Source organism: Dermacentor andersoni, chromosome 6 (assembly GCF_023375885.2).
Source record: "Dermacentor andersoni chromosome 6, qqDerAnde1_hic_scaffold, whole genome shotgun sequence".
Taxonomy (NCBI): Eukaryota; Metazoa; Arthropoda; class Arachnida; order Ixodida; family Ixodidae; genus Dermacentor; species Dermacentor andersoni.
In genome coordinates, this window is record NC_092819.1 from 133,030,048 (window position 1) to 133,049,148 (window position 19,101).

The 19,101-nt window shown below is 45.7% G+C and overlaps 1 protein-coding gene across 1 annotated transcript in view; it reads left to right on the forward strand.

The window, feature by feature from the left end:
• Positions 1-4,054: 4,054 nt before the first annotated feature.
• Positions 4,055-19,101, forward strand: part of LOC126523552 (probable thiopurine S-methyltransferase) — a 46,224-nt gene continuing 31,177 nt past the window's right edge. The window contains exons 1-3 of the mRNA XM_055066762.2: positions 4,055-4,150; positions 9,978-10,070; positions 10,690-10,819. Coding sequence (XP_054922737.1) covers positions 4,059-4,150; positions 9,978-10,070; positions 10,690-10,819 — 315 coding nt within the window. The 5' untranslated portion in view covers positions 4,055-4,058. The remainder of the gene's footprint in view (positions 4,151-9,977; positions 10,071-10,689; positions 10,820-19,101) is intronic.

The following is a 19,101-nucleotide window of genomic DNA, read 5'->3' on the forward strand; positions in this document are numbered from 1 at the left end:
GTTTTACTGTTGTAGGCGTGGTAACGTCACAAGTACAACATTCATGATGTCTTCAGCGACCACCGCCACCCTGATGCCATCGGCATCTAAGCTTTCACCGCCAGTAGCAGCCGGCAAGCACTCCGATGTTCTGTTCTCGCGCCTTCCCCGGATTCCTGATCTATGGATGTTTTGCAGGAGCAGCTATACCATCCGAATTCTTCAGCTCGAGAATCACTTCTACGCTCTCAACGCTACTGACGAACACTTGAGCAATGTGCACGCCAGTCGGTGGCACCCTGACAGCCTTCTTTCGGAACTCCAACTTGTACCAGGCCCAGACATCTACGACAGCTTGCGGCAGGTTGTAAATTTGCACTAGGCATCACTGCAGTGACGTCTTGCTCAAGACCTTCACTGCCGAAGCTGCCTGGCAAACCTCTCTCGGATTGCCTGAACCCGACATTACCAACGACGACAGCAACTGCTTTCCGCAGCCCCTCAAACGGAACCACTGGCATATTTCGCAACAAACGAGCAGTGGCTGTTCTGGCCACGCCATGTCGAGACCAAGGTCTTGCTGTTCGTCCCAATACGCCACTCTACCCAACCATACCCACAGCTGAAATGATGATGTAGCATCAATCACCAATGGCAACAAGGTACAGTGACATTCGCAGTTCCCCGACATTGCGACCGTTGTACGCTGTTCAAGGACACCTTCATCAGAGTTGTTCCCATCAACGGCCTGAACTCGAAGCCGCGCGAAGGAGTGGCTAGCAAGCCTCAACTCGGTTTGCCGAGTTGCACAGCAGTGGGCGCGTTAACGGCCAAGCAAAACGACGTCCTTAACGCAAAAGACAATGCGCCTTGTGTAGACATCTCGCGCATGACGAGACAGCACGTGTCGTTCGTGCACGTACGCGAGACAGTGTCCGAGTCCCCCGAACAATGAGAGGTTACGGCGTGGCTCCTGGTCATCAAAGCCCGTGAAAGTGTGTTCGGAGTGGAGACGTGGTTAAATGTTGAATAAGCTCCAGGTAACTATTCGCAAACTGTGCGAAAGCGCTGAAGCCTTGAGTTGCCGGGCACAAGTTCAGCCACAAGAAAGCAGTTTGTTTAGTGTGGTTCGTTCAAATGTCCTGCAATATTTCAATCGCGCTTCGCCCTGGGAGTGCGGCCCTGCGGCGGCGTGACTATCGCATCCAGAGCAGGTGAAGGAGACGGCTCCCGTGCATGTAGCCCGAGATTCGAACACGTATAGGCGCGCTCAACCTGAGCGGCCGCGGTAGCTGCAACTCTCAAGATCCCGCGGCTCCATGGCTGGCTGTTCTAAATAAACCGTAGCTGGGGCGGCTACCTTTTCGCGTTGCTTCCCACAAATGTCTCGTGAGCGCGCAGGCTTTCGCTTTAATACTCTTTAGCGCTTGTTAGAGTGACTGTCAACTTCTTCAACTTGATCAAGAGGCTTTTTCCAAGCCGTCGTCATCACGTTGTAGTCATCACAATGTTGTCGCCATAACATCGTCATCATGCCGGCGTCATTACGCTATCCTTTCACCATCATCCCGGCTTCACAAACGCCGTGCCATCGTCTTCAAGCCACCATCGTCATTTCATCGGCATCATTCCTTCTTAGTCATTCTATCGTAATTTTGTCACCGAACAATCGCCCACATGCATACGTTCTCATACCCTATTCGTCGTGCCGTCGTGGTCACCACTTCATCGTCATCACAGCTTCGCCATCTTACTCTCTTCATGCCGTAGTCACGCAGCACTCTACGCAGACTGAGTCACACAAGTTTCCTAATAGTTTGGGCAACTAGGTATGTGGTCTTGGTGACGATGTCATTTTTGCCATTGCATTGTTGTGATTGAAGCTTTGCGATTCGACTCAACATACCATCATTGTCACGCCATCGTCACTATAGACTTATTATGCAATAATTATCATATCGTCGCACGACTGTCATACTGTCGTAACATCGTGGTCAGTGGAGCTTCTACATCCGGTTGTCTTCATGCACTCGTCATGCCATTATTTTCTTTTTTTTTTCTTTCTTCACTTCCTCAAAGAATGCACACGCGGGCAATACATAATTGTCCTCATGTCGTCTTTAGGTTTCCGTTATACCAGCGTGATCAATATATCCTTTCTATGTATCTTAGGAGGCAAAGAATGCAGTGGTGTGCAAGGCTGACTTGTGCTTAACACCGACTTTGCTTTTGACAAGATGGTGGAGCATAGGCGTGCATTTTTTTATTCTAATGGTCCTGATTAGAGCATCGGGGCACAAAAGAGCCGTAAATGGCAATGAGGCTCATCAGCTTCAAGCATAGCGTATAGTCACAACGGAGGATTCGCCTGGATTTAGGCTTTTGAAGGAAAACAACGTGGAAACATAGGCGGTGTGATTGCTTCCAATGAAGTCGCAGCCATAACGCCATGCAGTTTACACTGGGTCTTACACGTTTAACAACGGCAAGGTACCCAATGCGGCTTTGCGACAGTAGAGCGCACAAGAATTCCGACGGAACCCAAATCTCTATGTGGTGGAGGGGATTGGGCAGGTCTGTCGAGGCTTACGCAGTCAGCATTCAACAAATGTAGTAACACAATCTATGGCCACCATGGAAACGAGTCATGTACAGCAGGCTTCTTTTACGCGCTTCGCTATGGACACGCTGTGTCATCTAGCGCTGCCACTGCGAAGCACGCACGTATCCTCCGAAATGTATGGCGCGCAGGTGCGGGCGAACACTGCAAAACGTGTCATGTAGGAGGCGCGTACTGCAGCTAGGCTACTCGCTTGGGCATCCCTCTGCACACGCTGCGCCATCTAGCGGTCCCTGCCGAGAACTGCATGCGTGACCTTTGAGATGTATTGTACGCGAGTGAGAGTTATCCTGTCACTGGTCGCACACCTAGTGGAACGTAGCCAGTGACCCAAATCAGTGTAAAAGGGTGGACCGTACGTAGCTTCTTCCTGACGGAGCTCTCTATAGCGTAGGGAGGCGGTCATTAGCGAACTCGTGTGACGTGGGTTCGATGCCACCTAGCAGGGGATAAATTAAAGGCTTTAATTTCATTTGAAGAGGGTGGGTCGAGCGGCTGTAGACCCTGATTCTAGCAGAAAAAAAATGCGTGAAGAAGCCCAAGAATGCTAATAAAATTAAAAGGTGCTCAAGTCTTTAAGGTGCCACTGCGTCATTTGGATTGCAACCTCAGTTGCAGTAGATGTTTGGGGCTCAGAGTTGGTTATTCTCCCGGTGGTGCCTTCAAAACAACTTCGGGAGCATGAAGACTGAGAACTGGTTCAACATAGCGACTTCATCATCTCCTACATAATTATTTGTTTACACAAGCAAAGAATTTAGGAACTGGTATAACAAACAAACTTCAAAGTCATCTCGAAAGCCAGGCTGGTGATATCCACAGCAGGATAGGTGCTTGCATGTAATGATAGAAACAGATATTATAACTGTGAATTCACAGTTTTTCGAAACTCATTGCACTGGCCATAATAACCCACAAAAGAAACAAATATATGCATGATGCCACGGGATTTTCTGCGGAATATATTCATACAGGTAATATGCCGAACCACTTTAACGATAACCTACCAAAAATATTTGGCCAAGCAGATTGAAAAAAATGTTTCCTAATTAAAACTGTACATTTTACTTAAACAAATGGAGCTTACTTAGAAAGGAGACATCTGATAGCCGAAATCTCTCTACCCATGTGATTATTTCGACCTTCACACAGTGCATTGCCATGCCATTTAGACATTTTTATACACTGTTTATTTTTTTGTATTCTTGACATTTTTTTCAAACAAACAATTCCTTTAAAATATTACCCTGTATATGACATGGAACTTTTTTCAGAGGAAGTCGCTGCGAGAACACTCTTGTTATGTTTCTTGTTTGTTAATTCCCGATTGCTCTTCCTGTCAAGCTTTTGGTGCAAGTGCATGGTTGGCTCTGTGACACTGAAATGAGCCACGTCAGCGCACGTTATGTATTCCGATGCCTGCTGCTCCAGTGTTGACGCCAGACTAGCAACTAGCACCATGAACTCCGCACTGCAACGAGACAGCGAAGAATATTGGAGCTGTTTATGGAAGGAAGGGCTATCAGTATGGCAGCAGCAAGGGGTGATAAAGTGAGTGATTATGTCAAACTATTTAAGCAGTAAAGTTGAGAAGGCACTATAGTAACGAATGGTCAAAATGATTGTAAATATTAAGCCATAAAAGTGGCCGCTACAGTTTCTAGACCAAGGACTGTCCAAAACTCAATAGAATTGTCGCGCCACTGGCCGTTCGAGGCGCTTTGCGTGCATTAGAAGGCTTTTTTCACACTTGGAAAAATAGTTTTACGTCGCAGGTATTCAGCAACAGAAAACTGCAACAGGAATTTTCCTGTGGCTTTACAATTTTCTCACTGACGCTTTCAAAGTAATTTTGATGTTGGAGAACTTGATTAAATAATTAAGACTAATTATATAATTACGCGGAATGCTAAATATAATCTGAACACCTACAACTTACGGCAAACAACATTATCTTGGCTCTGTCCACCTATATTCTTTTCCATACACAGCAGTCAACGCGGTGGCAGCTATGCAATAAGTTCGGTCAAGAAAAGCCATTACTTCACACGTTCCGTCCATGTTTTGCTGCGCGCCAGCAGCGTCCACTCATGCGACCATGCATGTTAGGCTCCTTGCGACGGGTTGCAGATATAATACCCGAAATGTACAACGAAAATAAGAATGATCTAAAACAACACATTAGCAGCCGTGTACCACACTGTTCAAGTATCGAAGGATTAAACCTCGTTTCATTCAATACTGAGCCTATAAAAAAAAGCAGTTGCGCACAATTGCGGTCAAAAAAACATCGAGCTATATCCAAGTCTGAACGAAGCCACTGCAAGAAGTCTCTGTAGCCTCTGCAGCGTTGACTGCTATGTATGGAACGTAGTATAGCCGGTATTTGCATATTCCAAAATTTGGATCAAGTTACGTGGGACACCCGGTTTATAGGAGCTTCATCAAAACAAGGCCATTTTTATTGTTGAAATTAATAAAATTGTACGCGCGATTGAGTTGCTAATGATATCACCAATGTGTTACTCGACATGCTTGCTGTAAGCTAGTGATGTACCCTCACTATATAAAGGAACATCCATACAGCGATAAAAGATTAATTTTGATGTGGCTGCGTACATATATATAACCAGTAGCATTTCTATTAGTAATATATAGTTATTTACTATTTTCAAATCTTCTCTGGAAAACGAAACCTGGCAGAAGCCATCTCCCAGTAGATGTCTACATTAGTGCGATTAGCATTGAAGAATTTCATCGACACAACTTACTGCAATTGACGAAACGCGTAATTTATGCGGCGTGCTTAGAGCCGGCTGCTCTCTCGTACTCCATACCGTAGACGCTGAGCCAACTAGCACCACCGAAGTGATGTCGCCGCGTGAAGCGTGTGGCAATATATATTAAAACAAGATTGCCTAAACTTATATGACGAGGGTCCGACTCTGCCCAGCACCGGAAAAAATATTATTTAATATATGTTTTCTTTGGAGAGCGGCACCAACCCAGTGGCTTTAAAGGAATTTGTTGTTTTAAGTGCCCTGACATCTGCAGCTAGGCTTAGCTGGAAACCCAAGTCATCGTAAAGGACGCTTGTTGAAGAGAGGCACATGTCCATTGGAACACATCCAGTGATCTAAGTGGTATCAAATACCTTCACTGAAAAGTTGTAGATATCCAGCTCAACATATCCAGTGGCCCAATCTGACATTGTATAGTTTAATTGAAGTGCAGAATATACGTAGTTGCACATACTCAGCAACTCAAGTTGGAGTGAAAGTGGTTCATCGAAGAACGGCACATAAACGCTGGCAGACAGCCAGTAACAGAAGTTTCAGTGTGCCACATACACAGCGGCACATGCTCCTTTACCCAAATTGGCCTCAAATAGATTCACTGAACAATGCCGCATACCTGGTGGCACATACTCATTGACCTAACTTGGCTTTAGGTTCACTGACGAACGGCACAGACCAAGTTGCACATATCCCGCCGCGCTACTTCGCGTGAGGTTCATTTATGAGCGGCACGGACCTAAGGCCACATTCCCGTGCTCCAAGTTCAGATCATAGATGTTCAGTGAACCGCAGCACATACATAATGCCACGTTGCCACAGACCCAAGATCGCGGAAATATGGTTAGGGACATAGATCCTCAGACAGCTCAGTGAAAAGTGAGTGAAATAGCCTAAGCAAAGCCAATCCCAATGAAAAGAGTTACAGTGACGTTTCCCTTCGAGAACGCGGGTTACACGCAAGCGTATGGATAGCGTGCGCGAGAGAGAATGATTCTGAAGAGGAAGATGCGCTATTTTCTGCAGCCCTCTGCGGAGCACGACTCAGCACCTTGGTGAAAGAGGGGGGGGGGGACATAAAGAATAAAGACAAGATTGAGGTCACTCCAGAGCCCTTCGCTGTCAGCGATAGCGAGGTAGCGTGTTCAAAAGTTACGCGATAGCCCCGTGTCCTCCAGGAACGTGACAAGGTGCTTGCAGAGGAAGCTGCGCGGCTAGCCCGGGAACAGCAGCTGTGAGCCGGGAGCCCGGGAGTTCCAGGCGCCTAAATTACGCGTAGAAAAAAGCTCTCTCTCTGGAAAAACCGTTAGAGAAGCAAAGCGCTGGGAACGTGCACAGTGATCACAGCGTCGTCGCGTCGTCCAGTACGCGGCACGTAGAAGAAGACGAAGATCTCGCGCATTGCAGAAGTTCCTGCACGATCGCTTTTTCAATTGGCCTGCAATAAAAGTGTCCTGCCCTTTTTTTATCAGTTCCTGCTGCTTGTGAATCATGACAATATCACAATACGTATATTAGAGCTGTTTTCGATGCAAGGTACATTATTGACGTTTGAATTAACTTACCGCGCTACGCCAAGCTTGAAACATACACGTCTACACCAACTGAACCCATCCCTTCGACTTCGACCCCCATCTGGACTCTCTCGACTCGAAACAGCAGTACTTTGCAGACTGTGGCTTGGTGTCGCCTACACAAGATCTTTCGCCTTCCTAGTCGGTATGGACGACAGTGCGGCTTGCAGTCACTGCGGCAGCGAGGAGACTATCGAACACGTACTTTGCCAGTGTCCTCAATACAGCGCGCACCGGCTGTCACTAGCGACAGCGTTGGCACGCCTTGACGACAGGCCAATTTCAGGATAGGCAGTTTTGGAATGCGGACATGAACTCTTGTCGCAGCGAAAGTCGGTCAAGGCTTTGTTGACCTTTTTACGTGACAGTGACCTAATAGAAAGACAGCCGTTGCACTAACTTCAGAGCAATGGTTGTACCTCTATCACAATGAAGCAACAGCATAAAAATTGACGCTTGATTTTACATTGTGTAGGCATTTACTCAGACAGTTTTGTTAGTTAAACGATGTAGCAGCAGCTGAGCTCTGCTCACAAATAATCCTCTTAATGGCAGGCTTCAATTCTAGCTATCGAGGCTAACTCCGATTTCTATATTCATGCAAACTACATCTGTAAAGCACAGAAATGCTTCCATGAGACAAAGGCTCTACTCATTTGTATAAAATTTATCGCTTTTTGAGATAACTTTAAATTCTAGGAACATAAAGAAGCATAATGTTTATACAAGAGTTCACACAACATATTTATCACTCAATTATTCTGTGTAAATAATGAAAAAAGAACACTTGGGATTACAGGAATGTGTTCAGCTTCTTTCAGTGGAGTGGTGAGGTTTATATGGAAAATCCCGCATTCGTGAGGTTACCGAAATTGTCATTCGTGCATTACAGAAAAGCTAAAGCTTCTTCTTCTCCCGATACAGGCCGGCGCGACCCAGGCGTTAAATGTCGGCGCTTATACATATGGTAATATGTTATTCCCTTCTCATTACTAACTGAAAATTTCTGTTACACCGGCCCATTTATTATTTTGCACTTATAACTATAGCTCCGAATAAATACATTCGTTCTACTAACTCTGTCTCGTAAAAAATGTGTCTCGTAAGCGAAGAGTAAAAAATTGAGCTCCAACGGGGTCATTAAAATTGATGCAGAACGAAGCTTTGTACAATGTGAATAACTTTATGAATGTTGCTCTTACGCTGGCGCACATTGCTTCTTAAAATAGTGCAGCAACTGTTTGAGTTATTTTTGGTTAATTGCGTGGTGTAGATGCATGTATCACGTCTCGGGCACTGAAAGAGAACAGGTGCACTTCACTTAGGCGATCACGTATTGTTTGCTCCAAAAGCTTGCTGGTGTTCGCGTTTGCGAAGAAGTGCGTGCTTGCGTTTAGTGGCATAATGTTTACGCGCCTGCTCAACGAGACACCTCTTCTTGGCATTCCCTTCCTCTGCGTTTGGAATAGGCTTAGCTCCAACCCTCCTTCACAGTACTTGCGTTGAAGTAGCTGTTCTCAATGGTCACGTGTCCTACCAGGTTAAAAAACACGGAGAAAAAAAAATAGGAGAGGCCCTAGCGGCCCGTTTTGGAAGCTGGAAGTGCAGTCGTGTTGGTGTGCCGTCTCCCTTTGCGCATCCGACCAGCTCGTCGGAGCAGATATGCACGACCTTGGAACTTGCAGTGCTATAGGAGCCGCCGGAAGCGTGTGCTTCCAACGCGTGTCAGAACAGAGCCTACGAAACTTTTGTAACACTTTTAGTGAAGAGGACATGCTCCTGTGCTTTTTAATGACACGTTGACGAAGATGGCGAAGAACAGTACCTTAGTAACTTGTGTCTGTCGGCTCCTGGCAGAAACGGCTGACACTCATACTCGAAGAGCCAAAACACTACTCTCAAGCGTAAACAGCACGCTCCCAAGCCAGCTTGCCTCGCGAACAGAATGCGCTGCGGGAAAGACCCGGGCCGAAAAAAATTATCTCACTTTTGAGAGGCCGAGAGCAGCAGTGAGAGTTTCAAGAATGCGGTTGCTATGGTAACGTAAACGTGCGAGGTACCAGTCCCAGTGCTGCTTTGCGAAAAACACCTCGTGACTTTCACCAGACTTTCTCCAACACATCCGTGCTTGCTGGCGCCTCTCCTATGGTTTTCTTTCTTTATGCTAAAAAACAACGACGAACAAGCCTAAATAAAGAAGACAGAAAGAGTTAAGAGAAACGTTCTTTCCGTTTTTAGTCGTCAGTTTCTCTCTTCACACATTTCAGGCTTCATACCCCTTCTCCCACATTGGCGCAATAATGCTGGGCGAGTGGCCAAGACTAAACAGATAGCTAATGGCACATAGTAGCTGAACATTGCCAGCAAACCAGGTTACTCGGCAAGACCGCATCCATTATCTGCCGAGTGGCCGCAGTTGTCTATTATACGTAATCAGAAATATATCAAGCGAGAATACAACGAGCGGCGAAGAACAGGGGAAGAGCCAAGGAAACTCTTGCTTTAATAAATTGGAAACATAAAACATAATTGGAGCCATAGGTAAAGCTCTTGAAAATCTCAGAACACATTTGTCGCGTCAAAAGGTGAATAAATTACTGAGGAAATACAGAAGGGTTGCAGCACAATTCCCCCTTATGGGAAATTGCCCGAGAAAGCACACTGAGGCAGGTACGTCATGTGTACGTCTTTTAAGGAAACGAAGACTGCGGTGTGCCAAATACACGTGAAGCTCACACAGGACATGCATAGTACGCGCCAAACTATCTCTTACCACATGTCACATTGGTTTGTGTTATTTTTATTGATATATTGCAATTTGAGATGGTCTTTAATACACACCAGAGCTACACACTAGACCTTCGACACCAACATATTTTGCAGTAGTTCAAGTGCGTAGTGAGTGAGTGAGTGAAACAATTTTTTTTTTGGTCCACAATAGACGCGAAGTAAAATGCGCCTTGATAATTTTTGTGATCCTGAGAAGCTTAATACATTCTTTACTTTCAGACTTTTGGCGGACAACAAAGAAGTCATTCTTGCTGGAAAATCACGTGCTCGTGTGTTCATACCCCTCTGTGGAAAAGCATATGAACTGAAGTGGTGAGTAAGCGTCATGATGAACATTAGTCTCCGAAAATCCTGATCCGCTGTATAAGAAAGATATTTTCCTGTATAAACATTGTAGTTCTTCCTTTACATATTCACAATATCTTACTGAAATATCATCTAAAGGCGTGACAACATCTTGAGCGGTTACGAAGAGAGGTTGATTTGTTTCAACCGCTGTTTCTTAGGATGCACTCAAATTTTGTTTGGTTCAAAAGTAAGGAATATATATCCATGAAGCTTTCTTTCTTTGCAACGATCATGATGAATCGAGTCATGCTTTCAACTTGGAAGGTCAGAAACACTGCTTAGCAGCTGCTAAAATCAGAAATATAAAATGTCCAGATTTCTCAGGTTAAGGCTTTGGCTTCATTTATTCTCGGCTGTCCATAATACCCAGAAGTCATAATTTCGAGACAGTCTTTCTCGGTGAGTAATCATATGTTACAGTAACGCTTCCACGCTAAGAAACTGACAAACGCTTTTACGAAATGGCTGGTGAAACAGCGAAAGATGCAGTTGTTTGCTTAAAATCGAGTGGTGGTACTTCGAACATCACTTTACCTTTTGGTTTTGTTGGCTTTTTTGTCACTTTGTCTTGTTTTACATGTAGGTTTTATGACCTCGGACACACCGTGATAGGTGTGGAATTCGTGGAGGAATGCGTACGCGGCTTCTTCGCCGAGAACTTTCTGCAAGTGGAGGAGGCCAGTTGTCCCATTACTAAATGCAAAATACTCAGGGTAGGTTAAGTTTTTCGTCCGCTAAGCTTCAGGAATTGCATTTCAAAAGTCACTAAAGATAATCAGTTGATGTATAAAGTGGTGAAATAAAGGGCACAGTTTGCTGCCCCATACTACGTCTACATTCCATGTGGGCCAGTGTACATTGGAACACATCGTAAATGCAGTAACCTTTTTTAGATAACAAAAGGTAAAAGGTAAACCTCACAGTAGATGTATCGTTAAATATAAAGAAGTGCATTGGACATTCATATTGGACATTCATATTAGGCTTTCATATTGCTCATGACTCTTATTATTCGAGGAAGAACACCATGCTTTATATAAATGTTCTACTAAAAGGAAATGTACTTAAGATAACAAATTATCGGAGAATGCCTGGTAAATGCTTAAGAGGGAGCGCAGCAAGCTAGCGGCACCGTGCTTGATGGCGTAAAGCAACACTATCATGTTTGCCACAACATTTTCCAACAGCAATCAAGTGCTCAATAATGCACATGGACAATATCTACATTTTTACTTCAGCATCTGCGAGTGAAGGTATTGAACAGTTATTGCAGGCGGTATCTACAGAAGTGAACAATTGCATTTTTGAGCATTCCTTGAGTCTCTTTGCTGAAGGGTCAATGGTGTTGCCTTTTACTTATGAAATTGTAAACAACCATCGCTTAGTGGAAGAAGTAATGGGTAGGCGCGTATAATGGATGAAAAAACTGGGACTTGTGGAGACGAAAGCGAGCAATGTTGTACAAGTTTTAAGCTATTAGTAGGATTTGAGATGGATAAACATTACGTACATCTTGCTCATGTTCTATACTCTTCGCTAACAGTTTCCACATTTAAGGTTACTTTTAAGATGCCAAGTACACCTCAGGGAAAACTAGTGGGGCATTGAAATCACGTGCCTTGTTTAGCCTGTGTGAGAGTTTACTGAGCTTCCAAAGCCAAACACCACATCTTTGCTCAGATGAACGCTAAAGAAAGGAACATTGCTGCGAGCGTTTTCGCAAATCTTGGTTTTGGCTGCGTGTCCTCAATTGTGGGCACTTTTCCTTAAGCCAAGTACTACTCCACGAAAAGTTACGAGCAATTGCGATGGCGCCCTTTATCATTCTGTATCTTAGTCTACGCTGCTTTCAAAGCAGAGCGCCATATGTTAGCTGAGGTGGCCGTTGAAAAAAAAAAAAACAACAAGAAAATGGCTGTGAGCAGCCCACGAGGATTGTGTTCACATTAGTGGACACGGCTCTTTGGGTTCAAAATTCTTTTTAAATCATTTTTTTCTGAGCTTCTGCAATAGTGCCTAATAATTTTTTTTAAAAACTGTTTCTCATTGCCTTGCCTACATTGCTATCGCTCGATAAGAGTCTGTATTATTGTGTTATGGCCAAAACGTCGGTAGTTACTGCCATACCTGCAAAGAGCATAACTTCCGGAAGAATAAGTTCCTCTTGATAATTGGAAGTGACATTAGTTTGTCTGGGCCTAGTAAAGACAACGTGAAGTAACATTTAGTAAAGCAATGAACGGTGCTAGTTGGTGGACGTTCATTATTGTATGACGCTTAGTGTTACGCTGACGGGAACAATGGACGAGCATAAAGAACAAAACGTGGACATACGTGGCGCGGACTACCAACTTATTTAATACTGTTAAAGAACATACATATAAACAAGGTCATGGGGTGGATATAAAAACATATGAAAAGGCCATGACGTGTGATAATGTGGTGGGCGGAAAAATATCGTTCGTTTGCACCCGGTCGCCCTGGCAAACTAGACCTCAGCTTCGACGAGCAAAACGGACGGAGTGCCTAGGCACTTCTCTTTTTCTTTTGTTATCGCAAGCGCTTCTGATATTCCTCGCTCTGTTTTTGTTTTTGATGTGCCAGTGTTTATGGTGCTTTCTAGTAGCGGAGAGCATTCGCACTGTTTGCAGTGCGCAGCAAAGTTTGTTGACGCTGTCAGGAGCTGACACGTATATTTGTGCTCCCATATTCTGTCGTTTAGAGAGCGTCTGGTTTGCCGAACCTACACTTGCCCGCAATCCAGTGGGATTTGATAAACCACTGAACTAGTGCATTCCACGTACTTTCTAACTTGCTTAGTTAGCCGGAATGTAGCACTTTCGTTTTTCTTTGGATTCTGCGTTCACCCTCTTGCATTGCCTTTTAGTTTTTGTGGAGTGGAGAACAGTATTTTGACGTCATGGCGTTGGGCTGTATTTTTTATTCTATTTGACAATCCATGCATGTAAGGCAGCACCACGCGTTTTTTCTCTTAATTTGTCGTTTTCCTGAGCCATGTACGTTGACGTTCTGTTCATTATGTTTGTAAAGCATATTCGTCAGTGTAAGGCTAAGCAAAATATAATCATCAGTCAAGCAAATTGCACGCGACAGAAGCAGGCAAGCAGTGTTGACATTCACACAATTTTGTTGCTAAATTCAGTGACTTACCTGTCCGTTTACAGACAACTTTTTCAATTTGCCGACGAGAGCCTTTTCTTTACAGTGACGTTAGAGATAAATAGGCAATGAGTTGGCTAAGAGGGTGCATAATTTGCCTCAAATATGGCCCGCTATATCCCACCATATACGAAAGCTAACTATGAGCGGTCGACATTGCCTGTAAGGCGCTTACAGCGTTCTGTGCATAGTTAAGCAATGGCTGCTTTCCTAGGATTCAGTGTGCTCACAACATGCATATTTGTATTGTGATAGCAATTATATGGACACACCCAGCGCATTTCCGTCAACGTCCGCGGCATAGTCGCAAGGCACCGAGGTGAGGTGAGCGAGGGGGGAGGCGTTCTACTCCGGCGGCTGCTGCTTATGGCGCGTCCGCACGTGCCCTACCTTGAAAGAGATCTGCAATGGGGACAGAGTGCCCGAAGTGCTGATAGCTTCATATGCGCTGTGTTCACGATACTTAGTTCGCGTTGAAGCGACAGACAACATGAAGGTGAATTCGATCGCAGCTGCTGCCACGCGTTCTTAGCCCAGAATTTTGACGAGTAAGCGAGGTCATCGAGTGAGATGTGTTCATGTTTCTTTTTGTGCACACGTGACATCATGCTTGTCATTTAGTTAGTAAGCGAATGTTTACAAGTTTTCAAAGGGATAAAACAACAAGCTCCTCCTTGGCCTGACACCGTTACACCTGTGGCGTAAAGTGAATAACTAATAAAACAACATGAGCAGGCTAAAAAACACTTGACTCGAATAGGGCATGAGGTGCAGTTCTTAGGGCTAATATTACGTTTCACCACTGCATGTCTTGCTTTATGGTATGCCATAGTGTTAGGCGTACATACATACACAGGCAGTGGGGAGGCCTACAGAATACCAATTTCCATACGTTATTTACCCTCATAAAGCGTGTGTACATTACAAAATGCAAAAAATTGGTCACAATGGCAAAAACCAGTGACGCCTCATGTTTGTGGAGCGCCTGTCTTCCTCTTAGAACGCACCGCGGTATGAACATAGCGGTCTACGGCATCCTTTTCATGAACTGGTCCGTGTTCACAGACACCGTCGGTATGAAGTCCAGATGTCTGTGCGACTGTGAAGGTGCCCCTGAAATGCGTCAATTACACAATAAGACGCGCCACTCGACTCCAGAATACGCCACACGGGAAAATTAGCCTTACTACATACCGTACTAGAGCACGATTCGCTAAACAAACATAAGCCTTTTGCAAGTAAATATTACTTTACTTACTGCCGACAAGAATGACGAAACTGACTAGCACAATGACTAGCACAATCAGCTACTTCCACAGCGGACGCTATTTTCCACGTCAGCGCGGCAGTCCAGGCGGTCTTGGCTCCTACAGAAAAGTACGCCGACATCACGAGAGTTCCCTGAGCGCTTATAAAGCTGTGAGTGTGCATGGAGTGAAGTTGGGAGATGACGGCGTTGTAGCGGCGGGCGCACAGATACGATAGCAAATAGAACGAAAAACACACGCGGCGTTTCACTCAGCCGGCTCCCGCAAGCTCAGAGATCGTTTGTGTCGGTTGCTCAAGCATGTATTTGCGTCTTTGTCGAGATTATTCGTATGAGTCAGCAACGACAAAAACAGAGAGGTAAACTACATATGCCAATACATACCTGTCACAAAGTGCTTCTCGCACAGTCGAGATGCTGCTGACGGCTGCCATAGACGCGCTTGAGCAACTTGCCGCTTCATAGCCCTAATCCAGGCGGCACGGCGCTGTCGATCGCGTTTTAGCGACGGAAATTAGAAAAACCGCACTGTTCTGGTGGGATGGTTACGGGAGGTGCAGCCGTAAGCGATGCATGACATTGGCATCGCGCCAACTTTTCATTGTATTTGGAAAGATTGGGTGCGCTTTGTAGACGATCACAAGGAAGAAGACAGGACAGGCGCAAACTAACAACTGAGGTTTATTTGGAAAGATTGGATGCGTTTTGTAGATGATCACAAGGAAGAAGACAGGACAGGCGCAAACTAACAACTGAGGTTTGCGCCTGTCCTGTCTTTTTCCTTGTGATCGTCTACAAAGTGCATCCAATCTTTCCAAATATAATGAACCAACTTGCCCAGCAACGCATTCTGCTAAACGAACTTTTCATGGCACTAATGTTCAAAAGGCGTTCCGTGCGCGCGGCAGCGAGAATGGCGATGCTGACAAGTGAGTGAATGAACTTTATTGGAGGTCCGGCAAGGAGGGGCGAACTCGTCGCGCACCCGGCTAGTCCCACGTCGGGACCGGTAGCTCTAGCCTACCGGCCCCGTCGCGGGGACATCGGACAGCCAGGATTTGCTTGTCTAGAGCGGGGCTACGCAGAAGCAAGTCCCACTCCTCTTTGCTGAAGTTGGGGCATCTCGAACTCACAGAGCACGTGTGCTATAGTATTGAAGTCTGCCCGCAGGACGGGCAGGCGTCGTCACGATATACGTCGGGGTAAACTTTGTATAAAACGGCCAGAGACGGATATGTGCCGGTCGTTAACAGTCTAAGAGTAACGACTTCCGCCCTAATCAACTGACAAGTGGAACGCCTGCCACGGCTGCACTCGACTCACTCGAAGGAAAGAGTCGAGTTCGGCCATGCGCCTTCGAAATCGCTTCGGTCCTCAGCCGCTACGGCGCTGTGTATGCGCACTTCAGTGTCGCAAAAGGCGGATTTTACAGGCCAGGCGCTTTCACTAAATAGCTTAGATTAGCTGGCATTTGCAAAATACCATGTGAGACTTAGTCGCCTGGATAATAGGATGAATCGAATGTTGAAAGGCGTCTACTTGGTAGAAGTTGGGCTCGTTTACAGAAGCCCGATAGCACTGCTTTCTTCTCGCATGGGTTTTAGCCCAACCGGTACCGGGAAGAGTGTTCACGTAACGAATGCGCGGAAGCATAGTGTTTGAGCTGCGTAAAGGTCATGTAGGTGTCATGCTAGCTCGTCCTTATTGCGGAATCTTTCTGTACTATAAGAAGCGTGCAGAACTGGGTCATTTCCTACACAAATGTTGATTAAGTACAGTTGCATGCAAGAAAATAAATTACTTGTGTTTTTTAGTTGTGTTTTATTCTGAAACTTACAAACGGAAGCTAAATAACGAATTTCAGCTGTCATCATCCATTGCGATGTAAGTCAAAAAGTAAAGTGAAAGCCCCCTTCCCACTGTTGGCAAATTCGCTACTTATTTAGAAATTATCGTAAAAAAACTTGTGGAATGCTAGTGTATAGTGGAGTCTTTCAAAAGGCCTACTTTAGGTTGAATTTACTAAAATCTTTCGTTACACTTTTTATTGTCTTTGCAGAAAGCTTTTGAGGAAATTTTGCAACCATTTTTCTCTCTTTGCGACACACTTAAAAAATTATGGCAACACTGCGCGAGAGCCCCTCCTAAATGTCTTATGACTGTGAGAAACGTATCGCCACTTCATTGTTATGCAGGATAAGTCCCATTGCCTATCGATATTCCCTATCCCTATCTCTATCAATTTACGCTTGCACGGAAAAAGAGAATAAAAGATGTACAGATCCCACGCACTGTGGGAATCGATATAAGCGAAGGTTTCTCTGCTGTTTGCGTTCATTGACGTTATATGGCGGTGGTATACTGGCGGCATACGACGGTCGTGACGTGATGTGAAATCTTACCTCGCCTACGCCGCTTGTGTTTGTTTCTCTTGCTTTGCTCGACGCTTTATGCGATCCTTCGTCTCCTCTGCACTGAGTGCATGCTTAGGCGCCATTCTAGGTTGCAGCATTGTGGCTCACAAAACTGCCTCCTCGCTCGAGCACGGAGACAAGCGTGGCAGCTCCAGTACTGCTGTACCGTCATGCACTCCTATCATGTACGTTAAGAGCCCTGTGCCGCAGAAAATCCGGTGTCGACGCCGCGAGTGTAGCCTGGCGAATAATCATTCATAGCCGGAACCACCCAGGCCTTCCACGTGGCGCATATCTTGTGTTGTATTCTTTACAAGGTTATTCCTGGGAGTTTTGGGGATGACAGCTCATAAACAAATAACACGGAGCAAAACACCCACAGCGCATGCCTTTTATGTTTTTGTGACATAGTCACGTCTCAACTACGTCCCAACGTGGTCGTCGTTAGCCGGCAAGACTACAACAGCAGCAGCAGCAGCAGCAGCAGCAGCGGAAAGTCTAAGAACGCGCCAAAGAAGGCTTCGCTTTAATAAACGAACGATGAATGAGCAACAGAAAGAAAAGCAAACGTGAACGCGTCGGACGGGGACTGCAAGTATGTGTGTGTGTGAAAACGTTTATTGTCCGTATAGGGGATGACACCGGAGCTCCGGTACCGCTCGTAGGTGTCCAGGGAGCCCGATATCAGCCTAAGCGGCAGGGGTAAGTGGACGAAGCGGTTTGCCGCTTCGGCTGCAAGACGGCCATTGTTGGCCTGTGCCGCCGTGTCTTCGCTATGAAGCGCGGTCTCCCATGTTTGTTTGTCCTTGAATAATTTATATCTTGGGAAGTGGCTGCACTCCCATACGATATGTCTTAGAATTCCTATTTTATCGCAGAATCTGCAGAATTGGTCTTCCGGATTTCGCGCTCGCCTTAGGTATCTCCATCTTGGAGACATGTGGTTCTTGGCTTGCAGGCGGCGCCAGGTGACTGCCTCTGCGTAAGTGAGGGACCTATCCGGGAGTGGATATTTCCGGCGTTATTATCTGTAGTGCTCTTCTTCGTTTCCTGGTATGTTGGAGTAAGCGGCGCCCCAGGTTAGCGTGATCCCTCTGTCTATGTTGCCTTTAGATATTATGCTGTTCGCGTAGTCTGATATTTTGCTTTTGCAGAAATTTCTTACTGCGGATTTGCTGTCGCTAATGATCACCCTCGCGTCCGTACTATTGCATGCTAGGACGATCGCCACTTCCTCCGCTGCCGTGGCGTCTACTCCACTTGTATACATCGCGCCCTGTTCTACTCCAGAGCCGTCGACTACCACTGAGATGGAACTTCCGCCTCCGCCAAGGGCGGCGTCTGTGAAGGCATTCATCTCGCGTTGACTTCTGCTTAGCCTTGTTGCCAAGTGTTTGGATCTGTGTTGACGTCTTTGCGGATCGTGTAGTGGGTGCATGTTCTTGGGTATCGGTGTGACCATCAGGGATTTCCTAATTTTTGGCTGAAAGTGGAACGCCTGGTATTTGTTTCCTCTGTTCCCTAGTAGTGGTGCCCAGTTTAGAATGTGTTGTCCTGTCTCAGCTAGACTCAGGCGTTAGAGTTGTGCCGTTCTCACCGCTTCTGCTAACTCCTGCCGTGTGTTATGCATCCACATCCCCTCTAGTGCCTCGGCTGAGGCCGAGATTGGTAGTCCCAGCGAACGTTTCCTGCATTTCCTTATTGTTACGTCTAACCTGTTTATTTATGCTTTCTTGATGTTAAGAAATAGGGTTGAGTAGCAGATTCCACTCAATATGAAGCCCTGTACCAGCGTAATTTGTTCTTCTCTTTTAGCCTTTTGCCTTTGGCAGAGGTTCTTCTAATTATGCTTACCACTTGGTTTGCGTGCCTGTCTAGCTTATCTATAGTGGTATGGTTGTTTCCTGTTTTGCTTTTGAGCATGTCCAGAATTCACATCTCATCTACTTGCGGAATTTCTTTCGCATCTAAGTCTATCGAGATTCTGTGAGGAGATGCGTTGTCTGTCCTCGTCTGGGGCCTGGTGATTAGTAGTTCCAAATTCTTCGGGGATCAGCTCAGCCCTTTTGGCATGGAGGTCTGCGATGTCGGCTGCCAGCTGGAGCCTTTCTGCGATCGACGTCGTCTGCGTAGA